Genomic DNA, 22,186 nt, shown 5'->3' with positions numbered 1-22,186 from the left:
GTCTGATTGCCAAGATCAAGCAGGAGAGAGCATCAGTGATCTTGATAGCGCCTGCGTGGCCACGCAGGACTTGGTATGCAGATCTAGTGGACATGTCATCTTTTCCTCCATGGACTCTGCCGCTGAGACAGGACCTTCTACTTCAAGGTCCTTTCAACCATCCAAATCTAATTTCTCTGAGGCTGACTGCCTGGAGATTGAACACTTGATTTTATCAAAGCATGGTTTCTCAGAGTCAGTCATTGATACCTTAATTCATGCACGAAAGCCTGTCACCAGGAAAATCTATCATAAGATATGGCGTAAATATCTTTATTGGTGTAAATCCAAGGGCTACTCATGGAGTAAGGTCAGGATTCCCAGGATATTATCTTTTCTCCAAGAAGGATTGGAGAAAGGATTGTCAGCTAGTTCCTTAAAGGGACAGATTTCTGCACTATCTATTCTTTTGCACAAGCGTCTGGCGGATGTCCCAGACGTTCAGGCATTTTGTCAGGCTTTAGTTAGAATCAAGCCTGTGTTTAAACCTGTTGCTCCACCTTGGAGCTTAAATTTGGTTCTTAAAGTTCTTCAGGGGGTTCCGTTTGAACCTCTTCATTCCATAGATATCAAACTTTTATCTTGGAAAGTTCTTTTTTTGGTAGCTATTTCCTCGGCTCGTAGAGTTTCCGAGTTATCTGCCTTACAATGTGATTCTCCTTATCTGATCTTCCATGTAGATAAGGTAGTTCTGCGTACCAAACCTGGGTTTTTACCTAAGGTGGTATCTTATAAGAATATCAATCAAAAGATTGTTGTTCCGTCTTTGTGTCCTAATCCTTCTTCAAAGAAGGAACGTCTATTACTAGTTTTACTTACAAGCTACTAAAGATTTTTGTCAAACATCTGCTTTGTTTGTTGTCTACTCTGGACAGAGGAGAGGTCAAATGGCTTCGGCAACCTCTTTCTTTTTTGCTAAGAAGCATAATTTGCTTAGCCTATGAGACTGCTGGCCAGCAGCCTCCAGAAAGTATTACAGCTCATTATACTAGAGCTGTGGCTTCCACATGGGCCTTTAAAAATGAGGCTTCTGTTGAACAGATTTGCAAGGCGGCGACTTGGTCTTTGCTTCATACTTGTTCAAAATTCTACAAATTTGATACTTTTGCTTCTTCGGAGGCTATTTTTGGGAGAAAGGTTTTACAGACAGTGGTACCTTCCGTTTAAGTACCTGCCTTGTCCCTCCCTTCATCCGTGTACTTTAGCTTTGGTATTGGTATCCCACAAGTAATGGATGATCCGTGGACTGGATAAACCTTACAAGAGAAAACATAATTTATGCTTTCCTGATACATTTATTTCTCTTGTGGTGTATCCAGTCCACGGCCCGCCCTGTCATTTTAAAGCAGGTATTTTTTAATTTTAAACTACAGTCACCACTGCACCCTATGGTTTCTCCTTTCTCTGCTTGTTTTTCGGTCGAATGACTGGGTATGGCAGTTAGGGGAGGAGCTATATAGACAGCTCTGCTGTGGGTGTCCTCTTGCAACTTCCTGTTGGGAATGAGAATATCCCACAAGTAATGGATGATCCGTGGACTGGATACACCACAAGATAAATAAATTTATCAGGTAAGCATAAATTATGTTTTTTCATGGGGCTGACTGACGCAAGGGGTAAAAGAAAACAGCGTTTAGCCTATTTCGGAGTGCATATGATGTTTTGATCTCCGGTTAATGGCGGATATTGATTGTCTGAATAGAGCGTTTTGTATTATGCCCACGAGGGGCGGAGCTAGACTTTGCACGCTTTTATAGCGCAGTCAGTGTATTAGTTTGGTCATCTCAGCCTCTAGCCTACTTTCTGGATTGCGCATTTGATTATTTTTGTTCCCGTCACAGGTGCAGGTAGGAGCCGCAACGGAGCTGTGGCAAGGTGACAAGGCTCTATCAAATTTAGAAGCAATCTATGTTTTTATAATTGTGGGTTATTGCCAAATCATATATACACAGTGTAAGGGTAAGGTGAACTCTGAGAATTTTCTCCTTTGCAATACTGTACTCAGAATGATGAGGTTCAGGATAAAGTTCAATCCCAAGCATCTCAGCCCATAACACCCCCACAGGCAACGCCATGTTCTTCATCTGTGTCTGCATCATTCACTCTGCAGGATATGGCTACTGTTATGTCCTCAACCCTGACAGAGGTGTTATCTAATTTACCAGTACTACAGGGTAAACATAGTAGAATAGAAACCCAGGTAGTCCAGGCGACTTTTGATTCCTTGATGGCGATCTCCGATCTTCCCTTCCAGGACTCTGAAGAGGGGGGGTAGGAAGGTTTTATCAGAAGGAGAATTGTCTGACTCAGGTAGTGCATTACCCAAGGCAGATTCGGATATGATGTCCTTCAGATTTAATCTTGAACATCTTCGCCTGTTATTGGTGGAGGTTTTGTTAACTCTGGACGACTGTGACTCTATTGTAGTTCCTCCAGAGAAATTGTGTAAGATGGACAGATATTTGGAGGTTCCTACTTATGCTGATGTTTTTCCGATTCCTAAAAGATTTCAGAATTTATTAACAAGGAATGGGAAAGACCAGGTATACCTTTTTCTCCTTTCCCTATATTTAAGAAAATGTACCCTTTACCTGACACCGTTGGGGATGTTAGGCAAACAATTCCTAAGGTGGAGGGAGATATTTCTATTCTAGCTAAGCAAACGACTATTCCTATTGAGGACAGTTGTGCTTTCAAGTACCCTATGGATAAAAAGTTGGAGGGTCTTCTAAAGAAGCTGTTTGTTCAGCAAGGGTTTCTATTGCAACCAACGGCCTGCATTGTACCTGTTACAACTGCGGCTGCCTTTTGGTTTGATGCCCTAGAAGAGTCGCTTAAGACTGAAACTCCTTTGGAGGAAATATTGGATAGAATCAAGGCCCTTAAGCTAGCCAATTCCTTTGTTACGGTCGCCGCCTTTCAGATTGCCAAGTTGGCGGCTAAGAATGCAGGTTTGGCCATTGTAGCACGCAGAGCATTATGGTTGAAATCTTGGTCTGCGGATGTATCCTCTAAATCTAAGCTATTAGCTATTCCTTTCAAAGGAAAGACTTTATTTGGGCCTGAATTGAAAGAGATTATCTCTGACATTACGGGAGGTAAGGGTCATCTCCTCCCTCAGTACAAGACATCCAAACAAAGGAGACAGAGTAATTTTCGTTCCTTTCGAAATTTCAAAGGTGTCCCTTCTTCCTCTTCCATTAAACAGGAAGGGAACTTCGCACAGTGGAGACCCAATCTGGCTTGGAACAAGAATAAACAACCCAAGAAGCCTGCTGCTGCTCCCAAGACAGCATGAAGGGACGGCCCCCGGTCCGGGACTGGACCTAGTAGGGGGCAGACTTTCTCTCTTTGTCCAGGCTTGGATAAGAGATGTTCAGGATCCCCGGACACTAGAAATCGTGTCCCAGGGGTAACAACTGGGAGGGGAAGGTTTCTTTCACGATTGTCTGTAGACCAGATAAAAAGAGAGGCATTCTTACGTTGTGTAAAAGACCTCTCTACCATCGGAGTGATTTGTCCCATTCCAATACAGGAACAGGGACAGGGGTTTTACTCAAATCTTTTCGTAGTTCCCAAAAAAGAGGGAACATTCAGACCCATTTTAGATCTCAAGAGTCTAAACAAGTTTCTCAGAGTCCCATCCTTCAAGATGGAAACAATTCGGACAATTCTTTCATTGATCCAGGAGGGTCAATATATGACTACCGTGGATTTAAAGGATGCATATCTTCACATTCCTATCTATAGAGTTCATCACAAGTTTCTAAGGTTTGCCTTCCTGGACAAACATTTTCAGTTTCCTTTAGGGTTGGCCACGGCACCCAGAATTTTCACAACAGTTCTAGGGTCTTTACTAGCGGTTCTAAGACCGCGGGGCATTGCAGTGGCGCCTTATCCAGACAATATTCTAATCCAGGCGTCCTCCTTTCAACTGACAACGTCCCATACCGACATGGTTCTGTCCTTTCTAAGGACTCATCGGTGGAAAGTGAATCTAGAAAAGAGTTCACTAATTCCACAGACAAAGGTTCCTTTCCTGGGAATAGATTCCGTATCCATGAAAATCATTTTGACGAAAGTCAGAATGTTAAGGGTTCGGCATGTCTCCAGAATCTTTAAGTCCACTCCTCGGCCATCAATGGCTCAGTGCATGGAGGTAATTGGATTGGTGGTGGCAGCAATGGACATCATTCCGTTTGCACATTGTCATCTCAGACCTCTACAACTGAGCATGCTTAGACAGTGGAATGGAGATTATGCAAATTTGTCTCCTCAGATAGATCTGGATCAGGAGACAAGAGACTCTCTTCTTTGGTGGTTGTCGCCGAATCATCTGTCCCAAGGGATGTGCTTCCGCTGACCCACATGGGTGATAGTGACAACGGATGCCAGTCTACTAGGATGGGGGGCAGTTTGGAGTTCCCTGAAGGCTCAGGGAGTGTGGATTCGAGCAGAGTTCCTACTTCCCATAAGTATTCTGGAATTGAGAGCAATATTCAATGCGCTTCAAGCTTGGCCTCAATTGGCATCGGCCAAATTAATCTGATTTCAGTCGGACAACATCACGACTGTGGCTTACATCAATCATCAGGGAGGAACATGGAGTTCCTTGGCGATGACAGAAGTATCCAAGATAATTCGTTGGGTGGAGGCTCACTCTTGTTATCTGTCAGCAATTTACATCCCAAGAGTCGACAACTGGGAAGCAGATTTTTTGAGCAGACAGACGTTTCATCCGGGGAAATGGGAACTTCACCCGAAGTTTTTTGCTACCCTGATTCTCAGGTGGGGCAGACCAAAATTGGATCTGATGGCATCTCGACAGAATGCCAAGCTTCGAAGGTACGGAAGGGATCCTCAGGCCGAACTGATAGATGCTTTGGCAGTGCCTTGGTCATTCAACCTAGCTTATGTGTTCCCGCCATTTGCTCTCTGTTCCTGGGTGATTGCTAGGATCAAACAGGAGAGGGCATCAGTGATTCTCATCGCTCCTGCGTGGCCTTGCAGGACTTGGTATGCCAATCTGGTGGACATGTCCTCTCTGCCGCCATGGAAGCTTCCATTGAGGCAGGACCTTCTCATTCAGGGACCATTCCTTCATCTGAATCTGGTTTCTCTGCAGCCGACTGCTTGGAGATTGAAGGCTTGATTTTATCTAAGCGAGGGTTCTCTGATTCGGTCATTGATACCTTAATCCAGGCACATAAGCCTGTTACTAGAAAGATTTACCATAAGATATGGCGTAAATATCTTTATTGGTGCGAATCCAAGGGCTACTCATGGAGTAGAGTTAGGATTCCCAGAATTTTATCTTTTCTCAAAGAAGGATTGGAGAAAGGGTTGTCAGCAAGTTCCTTAAATCGACAGATTTCTGCTTTGTCCATTTTCCTACACAAATGTCTAGCAGATGTTCCAGATGTTCAATCTTTTTGTCAGGCTCTGACTAGAATCAGGCCTGTATTTAGACCAATTGCTCCTCCTTGGAGTTTGAATTTCGTTCTTAAAGTTCTTCAAGGGGTTCCGTTTGAACCCCTGCATTCCATAGATATTAAGTTATTATCTTGGAAAGTTTTATTTTTGGTTGCTATTTCTTCTGCTCGCAGAGTTTCTGAGCTTTCGGCTTTACAATGTGATCCACCTTATCTTATTTTCAATGCGGATAAGGTGGTTTTACGTACCAAACCTGTTTTTCTTCCTAAGAATATTAATCAATAAATTGTTGTTCCTTCATTATGTCCTAACCCTTCTTCTAAGAAGGAGCGTCTGCTACATAATTTGGATGTAGTTCGTGCCTTAAAATTTTATTTGCAGGCGACTAAGGATTTTCGTCAAACATCTTCTTTGTTTGTGGTTTTTGCTGGGAAACGTAGGGGTCAGAAAGCTACGGCTACCTCTTTCTTTTTGGCTGAAGAGTATCATCCGTTTGGCATACGAGACTGCTGGACAGCAGCCTCCTGAAAGAATTACAGTTCATTCTACTAGGTCTGTGGCTTCCTCATGGGCATTTAAAAATGATGCTTCTGTTGAACAGATTTGCAAGGCTGCAACTTGGTCGTCTCTTCATACTTTTTCCAAATTTTACAAATTTGATAATTTCGCTTCTTCTGAGGCTCTTTTTGGGAAAAAGGTTCTTCAAGCAGTGGTGCCTTCCATCTAGGTTCCTGTCTTGTCCCTCCCTTTCATCCGTATCCTATAGCTTTGGCATTGCATCAAACAAGTAAGGATGAAATCCGTGGACTCGTCATATCTTGTAAAAGAAAAGGAAATTTATGCTTACCTGATAAATATGTTTTTTTACGATATGACGAGTCAACGACCCACCCTGTTATTTTTCTAAAGACAGGTTTTTATTTTTTGTTAAACTTCAGTCACCTCTGCTACTTGGCCTTTCCTTTATCTTCCTAACTTCGGTTGAATGACTGGAGGGGGAGGGAAGGGATGGGGTATATATACAGCTCTGCTGTGGAGCTCTTTGCCACTTCCTGCTGACCAGGAGGCGATATCCCATAATTAAGGATGAAATCCGTGGACTCGTCATATCGTTAAAGAAACAAATTTATCAGGTAAGCATAAATTTCCTTTTCTCCTTGGTCTGAAATGAAAGAAACAATGTTGTTATGCTGAGACTCTAAAACACTTAAAATTCACCAATGCAGCCCTTCAATACAGCAGACATCTATCCAATACAGTAAGTTTCAGATCAATACATATATATACACACACACACACACACATATATAAATATATATATATATATATATATATATATATATATATATATATATATATATATATATATATATATATATATATATATATATATATATATATACATGTTGTTAATATACTCTTATATGAAGATTAAGTCACAGCTTTCCCATATGTCTGTAGGTAACTTGAGTTCAGATTATTTGTGTATCTGAGGTTCAGGGGCATTTAACAGGCCTGTGCTAATAACTATATTCTCAAAATTTCTGTTTGCTTATCTGACTTATATAGAGAATCTGGTCTCCAACACCCCAGGATGCTCCCAGGCTTGGGTACTTATCAGGCCCAATGTTTATCCTTCATGTGGAGCTATGAGCTTCAAAGGCTAAATGTGTATTTTCTATCTTCACTAATTGAACCAAATGTCTTCCTTTAGTCCTCACTTGTATTAAACAGAAGTGAGGGGGGCAAGGGTTGTAGTGAGATCCATTTACAGTTGCAAGAAAAAGTATGTGAACCCTTTGGAATGATATGGATTTCTGCACAAATTGGTCATAAAATGTGATCTGATCATCATCTAAGTCACAACAATAGACAATCACAGTCTGCTTCAACTAATAACACACAAAGAATGAAATGTTGCCATGTTTTTATTGAACACACCATGTAAACATTCACAGTGCAGGTGGAAAAAAGTATGTGAACCCCTAGACTAATGACATCTCCAAGAGCTAATTGGAGTGAGATGTCAGCCAACTGGAGTCCAATCAATGAGATGAGAATGGAGGTGTTGGTTACAGCTGCCCTGCCCTAAAAAACACACACCAGTTCTGGGTTTGCTTTTCACAAGAAGCATTGCCTGATGTGAATGATGCCTCTCACAAAAGAGCTCTCAGAAGAACTACGATTAAGAATTGTTGGCTTGCATAAAGCTGGAAAGGGTTATAAAAGTATCTCCAAAAGCCTTGCTGTTCATCAATCCATGGTAAGACAAATTGTCTATAAATGGAGAAAGTTCAGCACTGCTGCTACTCTCCCTAAAAGTGGGCGTCCTGTAAAGATGACTGCAAGAGCACAGCGCAGACTGCTCAATGAGGTGAAGAAGAATCCTAGAGTGTCAGCTAAAGACTTACAAAAGTCACTGGCAAATGCTAACATCCCTGCTAGCGAATCTACAATACGTAAAACACTAAACAAGAATGGATTTCATTGGAGGATACCAGAGGAAGCCACTGCTGTCCAAACAAAACATTGCTGCACATTTACAGTTTGCGCAAGAGCACCTGGATGTTCCATAGCAGTACTGGCAAAATATTCTGTGGACAGATGAAACCAAAGTTGAGTTGTTTGGAAGAAACACACAACACTATGTGTGGCGAAAAAGAGGCACTGCACACCAAAAAACCTCATCCCAACTGTGAAGTATGGTGGTGGGGCCATCATAGTTTAGGGCTGCTTTGCTGCATCAGGGCCTGGACGGATTGCTATCATCGAAGGAAAAATGAATTCCCAAGTTTATCAAGACATTTTGCAGGAGAACTTAATCTGTCTACCAGCTGAAGCTCAACAGAAGATGGGTGTTGCAACAGGACAATGACCCAAAGTATAGAAGTAAATCAACAACAGAATGGCTTAAACAGAAGAAAATACGCCTTCTGAAGTGGCCCAGTCAGAGTCCTGACCGCAACCCGATTGAGATGCTGTGGCATGACCTCAAGAAAGCGATTCACACCAGACATCCCAAGAATATTGCTGAACTGAAACAGTTCTGTAAAGAGGAATGGTCAAGAATTACTCCTGACCGTTGTGCACGTCTGATCTGCAACTACAGGAAACATTTGGTTGAAGTTATTGCTGCCAAAGGAGGTTCAACCAGTTGTTATATCCAAGGGTTCACATACTTTTTCCATTTGCACTGTGAATGTTTACATGGTGTGTTCAATAAAAACATGGCAACATTTCATTCTTTGTGTGTTATTAGTTGAAGCAGACTGTGATTGTCTATTGTTGTGACTTAGATGATGATCAGATCACATTTTATGACCAATTTGTGCAGAAATCCATATCATTCCAAAGGGTTCACATACTTTTTCTTGCAACTGTATATCAAATTAGATATTAGCTAAAATGAAATATTACATTCTAGGATACATCTGTAGTTTATTCAGTGTTATTGCACAGGTACCCTGACAGTGTTTGTATATTCCTATTGTGGACATTTGTGGCAGCCTGTGTGCTTCTTTTTATCTATTTGTGTGTGCATGTGTTGCTTGTATATTTGCAAATGTGGGTGTTTGTATATAAGTGCCTGTGGATGTACGGAATGTGTGTGTGCGTGCACATGTACATGCAATCATTTATGGCAGCATGTGTGCTTGTATGTCTGTACTTATTTAAATATGTGTGCATGCATGCACATGGATGTCTGTGGGAACTTGTCCAGTGTGTAAGGTTTGTTGATACCTGTTTGTGTGCATACATTAACTGGCTTTGCGTGTGGGTGTCTGTGTGTGACCATGTGGTTTCTGGTCAGTGCATATGGTTATATGATATGAAAGTTAATGCATGTATATAATTGCCAGGTACTTCAGGGCTATTGATCTGATCTAATGTCTCAGGTAATCAGGACTATAGGTCTGATGTGCTGGACTTAGTAAACATTTAGGAAATGCTTCTGTTCCAACCTTATTGTGTGATATCACTTCCTGTGATGTCATGTCTGCATATTTATTTATGCTAATTAATATGTCTGATATTTTTTCCAACAAAGGTGGCAACCATAACCAACTGTACAAACTGCAGGAAAAAAAAGACAATAGAATGCACATTTTTTTCCAATGAATGTAGCTCTATTTTAGAGGAAGAAGCACAATATTCTGGGAGTTACATAGCATTCTGGAATTTATAGTTCACAATTTTCCTCTCAGTATTGTGCCACTGCAGTTATAGACTCTAATTCCCAGCATGAAATTTACAGTGGTGGGGGAGTGAGCATTCTGGAAGACAAAGTTTTGCATGAGGCCACCCCCCTCCTCCATGCTATGTTTATGTGCTATGAACCATATAGGGGGATTTCCACCCACCACCTTTTTTAACAGCAACAAAGAATAAGGATTCTCATGGCAATGTGTTCTGAGTTAACACTTCATTTGCTACCAGTAAATTTCCTAAAATTTGTAAAATTGGCAAAGCTATTAACATTTTTAGGCTTTATATTTATAGGTTAACTTATGTTGGTTCGTTAACATTTAAATTTGATTAAACGTATAATGCAACAGATCAAATAAACAAAGCACTAAATAATAAATACAACTATATGCTCCCTCTATTTTCATTTATAAGTAAGGAGTCTGGATAAAGACATTCATTTTATTACACCAAAAAAAAAAAAAAAAATGTGTAAAATATAATAAAGTTTAGCATAACATGGCTCCAAAATTTATAGTGTGCCAGTAAACTAGGCTAGGACAAGAACCATTTTGGGATAATTTTTAAACCCCTGATTTTTATATATATATATATATATATATATATATATATATATATATATATATTGTAATGTTAGTCCAATAAAAAAGGTATCATTGCGTACTGTGATATTCTTATTTTGCCATTTCATTTTTAAAAAAAAAAAAAATATTTTTTCTAACAAATTACTAAAAGGAGTTTTATGGTTTTTTTTTATTTTCCCCTTACAGTTTTCCTATGCCCAGGATTACTTAAAGGTGTTTATCAAAGTGAACATTTATTTGAGTCTGATCACCAGTCTGGCGCTTGGTGTAAAGATCCCCTACAAGCTTCTGACAAAATATACTATATGCCATGGACACCATACAGAACTGATACCTTAACAGAGTACTCTTCCAAAGATGACTTCATTGCCGGGCGACCAACTACAACCTATAAGCTTCCTCATAGGGTTGATGGCACAGGATTTGTTGTCTATGATGGAGCTCTATTTTTTAACAAAGAACGTACAAGGAACATTGTCAAATTTGACCTCAGAACAAGAATAAAAAGTGGAGAGGCCATTATTGCTAGTGCCAATTATCATGATACTTCCCCATATAGGTGGGGTGGTAAATCAGATATTGATCTTGCAGTAGATGAGAATGGATTGTGGGTCATCTATGCAACAGAACAAAATAATGGTAAAATAGTTATTAGCCAATTGAACCCATACACTTTAAGAATTGAAGGAACCTGGGATACAGCTTACGATAAACGTTCAGCATCAAATGCATTCATGATTTGTGGGATATTGTATGTAGTGAAATCTGTATATGAAGATGATGACAATGAAGCCACTGGAAATAAGATTGACTACATTTACAATACTGACCAAAATAGGGATGGTTATGTAGACATACCTTTTCCTAATTCATATCAATATATTGCAGCTGTGGATTATAATCCCCGTGACAACCTTCTATATGTTTGGAATAATTATCACGTGGTAAAGTATTCTTTGGATTTTGGAGCTCTTGACAGTAAATCAGGTATGTTAATATATATTTTTTTATTTTTATTTAAATTTCATTGAAATATTTTAAAATACATTCCAGACCATTTCTTTTAGATACATTTTACAAAACACATAAGTAAACATGTTCCTAGTAAAGTTTATTAATGTTTCAGTAATATCTTAAAAAGGACATATGACTTGTGGAGCATACAGGCAGGGGTAGGTAACATGCACTCACTTTCTTTGATTGAGCCAGCTTAGAGAACTGGCAATTATGTTATTGTGTCATTGGGGAAATAATATGTATTATCAGTGACCCAATACTCATCACCACTGGATCTTTTGCACAAACTGCATTGGATTGCCTATGCAATGAAAACATATTGATTAGTTAATTGTTGCATGCCTGATTTTTTGTTTAAAAAAATAAACAATTCTCACATGGACTACAAGGAAATAAAAAAGAAGCAAATAAATTCAGCTTTTTGTCTGATATTCTGAACATTATATAGATAAATATTATAATACAGTTGGTAATTTCATTGTTCATTTTAAGCCATTTGTTAGTGTCTCTTCAGATAGTTTGATATACAGTTTGGAGTCCTTCTCTATTACAATATGGCTTAGCAATTTCAGCGTAAAAAAAATTGCTGTTTTTGATTATTTAAAATAAATATTGTATTGTATATTTTTATTGTTTAAAGATGTGTTTATACATAGTAACAGGCATTTAAAGCTCTTATAGATAATTTTTATTAATTTATTTGTATTAAATATTTTAATGTAAACATGCGTTCACTCTAGTGATTTGGGGTGTATTTGTTTGTAAAGTTTGTTAGGGTGCATACAAACTCTGTGCTGAATACTGTAATTCAATTGTACCAAATCATGATGTAGTGTTATATAGGGACATGTTTTCTACTAGATATAATTTTCATAATTGTGATACAGAATATACTTGTGCAAAACCACAGTTATCACAATTTTCCCACAGATTTTTGATTTCTGTTTCACTACCTCTGTTTAGTCTATTTTTTTTCTTTCTTATTTAGTTCCTGGTTTTTATATGTCCAACCCCATCCTATATTGCCTTGCCATCACCACTACATCTGTCATCCTTCCTTTCTCTCTGTTTTTATTCCATGACAACCAAATTAGGGTTAATGTTTACCAGTTTTTTTCTAATTTTTTAAATGGTGAGCTCTACAAAGAAAAGCAGAACCAGTGTATTATAGGCCAATTCACTTGAACAATAATTTGTACACAACCAGAAAAAAAACGGTCACTTGTAAACAATCAGCACACTTTCTTAAGTGTGCTGATTGTTTACAAGTGACCGTTTTTTTTTCTGGTTTATTCAAGGTATAAGCATTTTTGTGTGCATCCAATTTCTTAACAAATGGAAATGTTTTAGGAGAGAAGATTTTTAAACTTGATTGGCAAAATACTTTACACACATTACTATAGCTGCATATAATGTAATAAATGAGTAAAGATTTGTTCCAATTTAAATACATAGTACTGCAGCAACTCCTGTTTTCTATTGATTATCATTCTTTTTTTTTTCCTTGACTGATCTAAAAAAAAAAAAAAAAAAAAAAAAAAAAAAAGTTATTTCTATAATGTGCTTATTACTACTCAAATGGTAATTAAATACATTCCAATATAGCAATTATTTTGAAAACATGAAGCCAAAGACTACTAGAACAAACTTTAAAGGGGCAGTCTACTTCAGAATTGTTATTGTTTAAAAATATAGATTATCCCTTTATTACCCATTCCCCTGTTTTGCATAACAAACACAACCGTGTTTGTTATGCAAAACAGGGGAATTGACAGGGGAAAAGTATATTAATATAACCATGTTAATATACTTTTTACCTCTGTAAATTACCTTGTATCTAAGCCTCTGCAGACTGCCCCCTTATTTTAGTTATTTTAACAGACTTGCATTTAGCCAATTAGTGCCCTCTCATTTGTAACTCCACGGGCATGGTCACAAAGTTATCATTATGGCATACATGAACTAACACCCTCTAGCTGTGAAAAACTGCCAAATGCATTGAAATGAGGGGCAGCCTTCAAGGTTTTACAAATTAGCATATGAGCCTACCTAGGTTTAGCTTTTAACAAAGAATATCAAAGGAACAAGCAAATGTGATGATAAAAGTGAATTGGAAAGTTGTTTTAAATTGGATTCCCTATCTGTATCATGAAAATTTAATTTTGACTAGCCTGTCCCTTTAAGTGTTAGTTGCCTAAATAAGCTGTTTCACTAACAGGGAAAATAGTATGGATGCCGTTTTTGGCATAACCCATACTTGTGTAGGTTGGTTGGGTAGTGCTAGCAAAGACGACAAGAAGGAAGTGGTCAAGGGATACTTTTACATAGAGGAAACATTTGCATTGTAATCCCCATTTTCAGTTTCATATATTCAATACTAGAAAAAGTTATTTTATATTTAAGCAGTGTACTTAATATTTTGTGTTTTCATGCATTTAGATAGGATTGTGAACTTTACAAATTAGAATTATATTTCTGTGTTTCCTCTGTTGTTATTGCACTTTGTGTTTGTCATCCCCTCAGTTGTGCCTGACCTTCTCTAACGACTCATGTTATGTTCTATAATCATTTCACACCTGCATTTTAACTGATTTATTTTGCCAGCTGTACACAGGTGAAGTGAGCTCAAAATTTATAAGAAACTTATTTAACTGACAGAAAAGTATTATGTACTAAAATAGAGTAAAATCAAAATTAAACTGAAATGTGATCACTACAATTTAACCTGTATTTGCTTCAAACTGGGAATGTGCCATATGCTCCCCATGTTAAAGTCGCACACCCTGTGAGTTTCTGCATTCTAAAAAAAACTTTAATATTTTCTGTGGGTGGCAGATCTCATTTCCCTTGGGCTTCCAGGGATACAATTATCTAGAGGTCTCCGGGCTTGCAAGATTCTTTAAGAAATCTTGCCAGTAATATGAAGCCCCTGTTGGACTTCTCTAAAGCCATAGTCTTACAAAGGATTGTTGGGGATGTGTACATTACAGTAGGGCTCACTAAAATTAACATTTCTCTTGTTAAGTGTATCCAGTTCACGGATCATCCATTACTTGTGGGATATTCTCCTTCCCAACAGGAAGTTGCAAGAGGATCACCCACAGCAGAGCTGCTATATAGCTCCTCCCCTTACTGCCATATCCAGTCATTCTCTTGCAACTCTCAACAAAGATGGAGGTAGTAAGAGGAGAGTGGTGTATTATAGTTAGTTACTTTCTTCAATCAAAAGTTTGTTATTTTTAAATGGTACCGGAGCGTACTATTTTATCTCAGGCAGTATTTAGAAGAAGAATCTGCCTGCGGTTTCTATGATCTTAGCAGAAGTAACTAAGATCCACTGCCGTTCTCACATATTCTGAGGAGTGAGGTAACTTCAGAGGGGGAATGGCGTGCAGGTTTTCCTGCAATAAGGTATGTGCAGTTAACATTTTTCTAGGAATGGAATTTGCTAGAAAATGCTGCTGATACCGGATTAATGTAAGTTAAGCCTAAATGCAGTGATTTAATAGCGACTGGTATCAGGCTTATTAACAGAGATACATACTCTTATAAAAGTGTAATATAAAACGTTTGCTGGCATGTTAATCGTTGTTATATATGTTTGGTGATAAAACTTATTGGGGCCTAGTTTTTTTCCACATGGCTGGCTTGATTTTTGCCTAGAAACAGTTTCCTGAGGCTTTCCACTGTTGTAATATGAGTGGGAGGGGCCCATTTTAGCGCTTTTTTGTGCAGCAAAAATTACAGACGGAGACATTCAGCTTCCCTCTGCATGATACAGTACATCTCTGAAGGGCTCAAAAGGCTTCAAAAGTCGTGTTTGAGGAAGGTAACAGCCACAGTAGAGCTGTGGCAGTTGTTGTGACTGGTTTTAAAAAACGTTTTTGTCATTTATTATTCCGTTTTTGGTATTAAAGGGTTAATCATCCATTTGCAAGTGGGTGCAATGCTCTGCTAACTGGTTACATACACTGTAAAAATTTCGTTAGTGTAACTGCCTTTTTTCACTGTTATTTCAAATTTTGTAAAAATTTGTTTTTCTTAAAGGCGCAGTAACGTTTTTTTATATTGCTTGTTAACTTGGTTTAAAGTGTTTCCCAAGCTTGCTAGTCTCATTGCTAGTCTGTACAAACATGTCTGACACAGAGGAAACTACTTGTTCATTATGTTTAAAAGCCATGGTGGAGCCCCATAGGAGAATGTGTACTAAATGTATTGATTTCACCTTAAACAGTAAAGATCAGTCTTTATCTATAAAAGAATTGTCACCAGAGGGTTCTGTCGAGGGGGAAGTTATGCCGACTAACTCTCCCCACGTGTCGGACCCTTCGCCTCCCGCTCAAGGGACGCACGCTAAAATGGCGCCAAGTACATCAGGGACGCCCATAGCGATTACTTTGCAGGACATGGCTGCAATCATTAATAATACCCTGTCAGAGGTATTAGCCAGATTGCCTGAATTAAGAGGCAAGCGCGATAGCTCTGGGGTTAGACGAGATACAGAGCGCGTAGTGCTGTAAGAGCCATGTGTGATACTGCGTCAGAATATGCAGAACCTGAGGATGGAGAGCTTCAGTCTGTGGGTGACATCTCTGACTCAGGGAGACCTGATTCAGAGATTTCTAATTTTAAATTTAAGCTTGAGAACCTCCGTGTATTGCTTGGGGAGGTATTAGCTGCTCTGAATGACTGTGACACAATTGCAGTGCCAGAGAAATTGTGTGTGAGTACTGATGTTTTTCCAATACCTAAAAGGCTTACATAAATTATTAGTAAGGAGTGGGATAGACCCAGTGTGCCTTTTTCCCCACCTCCTATATTTAGAAAAATGTTTCTAATAGATGCCACTACACGGGACTTATGGCAGACAGTCCCTAAGGTGGAGGGAGCAGTTTCTATTTTAGCAAAGCGTACCACTATCCCGGTTGAGGACAGTTGTGCTTTTTCAGATCCAATGGATAAAAAATTAGAGGGTTACCTTAAGAAAATGTTTATTCAACAAGGTTTTATTTTACAGACCCTTGCATGCATTGTGCCTGTCACTGCTGCAGTGGCGTTCTGGTTTGAGGCCCTGGAAGAGGCCATCCATACAGCTCCATTGACTGAAATCATTGACAAGCTTAGAACACTTAAGCTAGCTAACTCATTTGTTTCTGATGCCATTGTTCATTTGACTAAACCAACGGCTAAGAATTCCGGATTCACCATCCAGGCGCGTAGGGCGCTATGGCTTAAATCCTGGTCAGCTGATGTGACTTCAAAGTCTAAATTACTCAACATTCCTTTCAAGGGGCAGACCTTATTCGGGCCTGGTTTGAAAGAAATTATTGCTGACATTACTGGAGGTAAGGGTCATACCCTTCCTCAGGACAGGGCCAAGTCAAGGGCCAAACAGTCTAATTTTCGTGCCTTTCGAAATTTCAAGGCAGGTGCAGCATCAACTTCCTCTGCTTCAAAACAAGAGGGAACTTTTGCTCAATCCAAGCAGGCCTGGAAACCTAACCAGTTCTGGAACAAGGGCAAGCAGGCCAGAAAGCCTGCTGCTGCCTCCAAGACAGCATGAAGGAGCGGCCCCCTATCCGGCAACGGATCTAGTAGGGGGCAGACTTTCTCTCTTCGCCCAGGCGTGGGCAAGAGATGTTCAGGATCCCTGGGCGTTGGGGATCATATCTCAGGGATATCTTCTGGACTTCAAAGCTTCTCCTCCACAAGGGAGATTTCACCTTTGAAATTATCTGCAAACCAGATAAAGAAAAAGGCATTCCTACGCTGCGTGCAAGACCTCTTTGTAATGGGAGTGATCCATCCAGTTCCGCGGACGGAACAAGGACAGGGGTTTTATTCAAATCTGTTTGTGGTTCCCAAAAAAGAGGGAACCTTCAGACCAATTTTGGATCTAAAGATCTTAAACAAATTCCTCAGAGTTCCATCATTCAAGATGGAAACTATTCGAACCATTTTACCCATGATCCAAGAGGGTCAGTACATGACCACAGTGGACTTAAAGGATGCCTACCTTCACATTCCGATTCACAAGAATCATCATCAGTTCCTGAGGTTTGCCTTTCTAGACAGGCATTACCAATTTGTAGCTCTTCCATTCGGGTTGGCAACAGCCCCAATAATTTTTACAAAGGTTCTGAGCTCACTTCTGGCGGTTCTAAGACCGCGAGGCATAGCGGTGGCTCCTTATCTAGACGACATCCTGATACAGGCGTCAAGCTTTCAAATTGCCAAGTCTCATACAAAGATAGTTCTGGCATTTCTGAGGTCGCATGGGTGGAAAGTGAACGAAGAAAAGAGTTCTCTATCTCCTCTCACAAGGGTTTCCTTCCTAGGGACTCTAATAGATTCTATAGAAATTAAAATTTACCTGACGGAGTCCAGGTTATCAAAACTTCTAAATGCTTGCCGTGTTCTTCACTCCATTCCGCGCCCCACGGTGGCTCAGTGCATGGAAGTAATCGGCTTAATGGTAGCGGCGATGGACATAGTGCCATTTGCGCGCCTGCATCTCAGACCGCTGCAATTATGCATGCTCAGTCAGTGGAATGGGGATTACACAGATTTGTCCCCTCTACTAAATCTAAGTCAGAAAACCAGAGATTCTCTTCTCTGGTGGTTATCTCGGGTCCATCTGTCCAAAGGTATGACCTTTCACAGACTAGATTGGACAATTGTAACAACAGATGCCAGCCTTCTAGGTTGGGGTGCAGTCATGGACTCAGGAGGAGAAACTCCTCCCAATAAATATTCTGGAGTTAAGAGCAATATTCAATGCTCTTCTAGCTTGGCCTCAGTTAGCAACACTGAGGTTCATCAGATTTCAGTCGGACAACATCACGACTGTGGCTTACATCAGCCATCAAGGGGAACCAGGAGTTCCCTAGCGATGTCAGAAATCTCCAAGATAATTCGCTGGGCAGAGTCTCACTCTTGCCACCTGTCAGCGATTCATATCCCGGGCGTAGAGAACTGGGAGGCGGATTTTCTAAGTCGTCAGACTTTTCATCCGGGGGAGTGAGAACTCCATCCAGAGGTGTTTGCTCAACTGGTCCATCGTTGGGGCAAACCAGAACTGGATCTCATGGCGTCTCGCCAGAACGCCAAGCTTCCTTGTTACGGATCCAGGTCCAGGGACCCAGAAGCGACGCTGATAGATGCTCTAGCAGCTCCTTGGTCCTTCAATCTTGCTTATGTGTTTCCACCATTTCCTCTGCTCCCTCAACTGATTGCCAAAATCAGACAGGAGAGAGCATCAGTGATTCTGATATGCAGATCTGGTGGACATGTCATCCTTTCTACCGTGGACTCTGCCTCTGAGACAAGGCCTTCTAATACAAGGTCCTTTCAATCATCCGAATCTAATTTCTCTGAGACTGACTGCATGGAGATTGAACGCTTGATCAGTCATTGATATCTTAATACAGGCATGAAAGCCTGTCACCAGGAAAATCTACCACAAGATATGGCGTAAATATCTTCATTGGTGTGAATCCAAAAATTACTCATGGAGTAGGGTTAGGATTCCTAGGATATTGTCCTTCCTCCAAGAGGGTTTGGACAAAGGATTATCAGCTAGTTCTTTAAAGGGACAGATTTCAGATCTGTCTATTCTTTTACACAAGCGTCTGGCAGAAGTTCCAGACGTCCAGGCGTTTTGTCAGGCTTTAGTTAGAATTAAGCCTGTGTTTAAACCTGTTGCTCCTACATAGAGCTTAAACTTGGTTCTTAAAGTTCTCCAAGGAGTTCCGTTTGAACCCCTTCATTCTATTGATATCAAACTTCTATCATGGAAAGTTCTGTTTCTGATGGCTATTTCCTCGGCTCGAAGAGTCTCTGAGTTATCTGCCTTACATTGTAATTCTCCTTATCTGATCTTTCATTCAGATAAAGTAGTTCTGCGTACAAAACCTGGGTTTTTACCCAAGGTGGTTTCTAACAAGAATATCAATCAAGAGATTGTTGTTCCATCATTGTGTCCTAATCCTTCTTCGAAGAAGGAACGTCTTTTACATAATCTAGACGTAGTGCGTGCCTTGAAGTTTTACTTACAAGCTACTAAGGATTTTCGTCAAACATCTAGCCTGTTTGTTGTTTACTCTGGACAGAGGAGAGGTCAAAAGGCCTCGGCAACCTCTCTTTCTTTTTGGCTTCGGAGTATAATCCGTTTAGCCTATGAGACTGCTGGACAGCAGCCCCCTGAAAGAATTACAGCTCATTCTACTAGAGCTGTGGCTTCCACCTGGGCCTTTACAAATGAGCCTTCTGTTGAACAGATTTGCAAGGCTGCGACTTGGTCTTCGCTTCATACCTTTTCAAAATTTTACAAATTTGATACTTTTGCTTCTTCGGAGGCTGTTTTTGGGAGAAAGGTTCTACAGGCAGTGGTTCCTTCCGTTTAAGTTCCTGCCTTGTCCCTCCCATGATCCGTGTACTTTAGCTTTGGTATTGGTATCCCACAAGTAATGGATGATCTGTGTACTGGATACACTTAACAAGAGAAAACATAATTTATGCTTACCTGATAAATTTATTTCTCTTGTAGTGTATCCAGTCCATGGCCCGCCCTGTCGTTTTAAGGCAGGTCTAAATTTTAATTAAACTACAGTTACCACTGCACCCTATGGTTTCTCCTTTCTCGGCTTGTTTCGGTCGAATGACTGGATATGGCAGTGAGGGGAGGAGCTATATAGCAGGTCTGCTGTGGATGATCCTCTTGTAACTTCCTTTTGGGAAGGAGAATATCCCACAAGTAATGGATGATCCGTGGACTGGATACACTACAAGAGAAATAAATTTATCAGGTAAGCATAAATTATGTTTTCAAGAGTTGTGTAAAATAAGTAAATTAAATATTGAAATAATTCAGGCCATGAAAATTACATTGTAAAATTGTTATTAAACAGTTCTGCAAAAAATGTATTTTATGGAAAAACTAACATTGCTATTGAAATTATGCTTGAATTAAATACATTTAATATACACAGTAGAAATTGTAATAAAATTATGCTGCACATGCTAAAAATGCTGTGTAATTTGTACTTATTACATAACTTTGCTCTGAAGTCTAATCCAGCAAAACTCTGCAGGTTCCTCTCCTTTTCTTAGTAAATTAAGTGGTCTTCCCCTTTGAAGCTTGCACAATAATTTCACTCAGAGTGGTGAGTTTTTTTTAATCTGATCTATAATAAGAATATTATCAGGTAATATTTTAGTATTAATATGTATGTATGTTATGCCTACTGATACAAAAGGAGCAAATGTAGCCCCGAGTGTTAATCCTGAATGATAATTCTTTTATTTTGTTACCACAAATTTACATACTATATCAGCCATAACTGCCTCTACTTTTCTTCTCAGAGCCTTGTTAGATGTATTGCCTATTCATTCATTACTACAAGAGAGGGCTACATAGCAATTACTGTATTTTCTCCTTTTATAGTGTTTTTATAAGTTGACTAATTAGTTGCTTTATTTAGTGATTGTAGAAGCATTAACGGGTGCAAATTAAATTTTTATATATATAATGGTTTTTTTGGGGGGTTTGCAGAAGAACATGGCTAAGGCAGTCTGTAGGGACTGACTATAATTTTACACAGCAGTTTTGTTTTTTTGTTTGTTTTTAACAAACTGTTCAATCTACACAGCTTTACTTACTATGATTTATTAATCTGAGATACTATGAAACCCTAGCATGATTATATTTTTCAGATATTTTGATTGAGATTTAATAGTGTTAGATCTCATATGTTATTTTCATAATTTTTTTTTTTTTTTTTTAAAGTATTCATGTTGATGTGTGAAAAAAAGTATTCCTACAGAGATCACTTGCTATGATTTCATTATCTTGTATAGATGAAGGTTACCACAAAAAATAAAACCATATTCTTGCTTTAGGGCTCACACAAACATTGGAATAGCGGTGAATATGTCACTGCTTGAAAAAAAAAAACAATTCTTCAAAGTGGGATGACAGTGGTGGGGGCGAGTATAATAAAATATGGAGCATTTTTTTTTTTTTTTTAAATTGAGGAAAAAAGGTTACAAAGATAATAAGGAAATGCTCATACATTCAATATAACATCAGTTCTTACAGATAGAGCGAAATTCACATGGAATAAGATTTCGTAACACAGGTATTACATGAGAGAGCATATAAACTGAAATAGTTATTACACCAATCAACCTCAGCATTTTCTAATAATACTGTATATTTTGATATGGATACATAAAGTAGTGGAAAATGGAAATAGCACGTTATCAACTTGCCATTTATTATACAATCAATAAGGTGAACCTCAATTGTAAGCTCAGTATTTGTGAAAAAATTGCTTAGGGAAATAAAACAGTAAGGTAAGTATCAAATATAAACTGAATATATGATTTGCGAGAAAAAAAGATAGTACTAAACAATCTTGCACAGCTTGGGAGGAAAAGTAGTGCCAATATAATATTGTAGTGCAAGATATAAATGTAAAAAGGGGGAGATAAGGTGTGGTATTGACAAGAGAAACCACATAATTCACTCTCCTAAAATAGAAGGTACATGTGGGGGGGTGGTAAGTTAAATACGGTGGGCAAATTGTATAAGTTAAGCGACAGATCAGGTCTTGGAGATGCACTAGCCCCATACTATGTGAAAAATTTTGTGTGCACCTTGGGTACCGGCAGGTAAATTGTGGGGAGGGGGGGGGGATGGTGATTCAAGAGGAGATAATGTCTGATATGAATAGTGCAGGACCAGCCTGCTCATAAAAACCTTATGGGTATTTTGAAGTTTTGAGATAATGTAGAATTTTTCTTCGAAAAGAAGCATTTGTTGGGTAAGGTACGAGAGATGCCAAAGCTCTCATTGGAATTGCTCATGGACATTGCTAACCTCCTTACAGAAAGATATATACATG

At 39.2% G+C, this 22,186-nt stretch overlaps 1 protein-coding gene across 1 annotated transcript in view; it reads left to right on the top strand.

Annotated features, from left to right (window-relative positions):
• ADGRL3 (adhesion G protein-coupled receptor L3) overlaps nucleotides 1–22,186 on the top strand; it is a 1,741,359-nt gene that overhangs the window by 699,234 nt on the left and 1,019,939 nt on the right. The window contains exon 7 of the mRNA XM_053703187.1: nucleotides 10,449–11,249. Within this exon, the coding sequence (XP_053559162.1) occupies nucleotides 10,449–11,249 (801 nt within the window). The remainder of the gene's footprint in view (nucleotides 1–10,448; nucleotides 11,250–22,186) is intronic.

The sequence above is a fragment of the Bombina bombina genome, chromosome 2, assembly GCF_027579735.1.
Source record: "Bombina bombina isolate aBomBom1 chromosome 2, aBomBom1.pri, whole genome shotgun sequence".
NCBI classification, from domain to species: Eukaryota; Metazoa; Chordata; class Amphibia; order Anura; family Bombinatoridae; genus Bombina; species Bombina bombina.
Note: the sequence above shows the minus strand (reverse complement) of the source record. Positions and strands in the feature narration are given on the sequence as shown.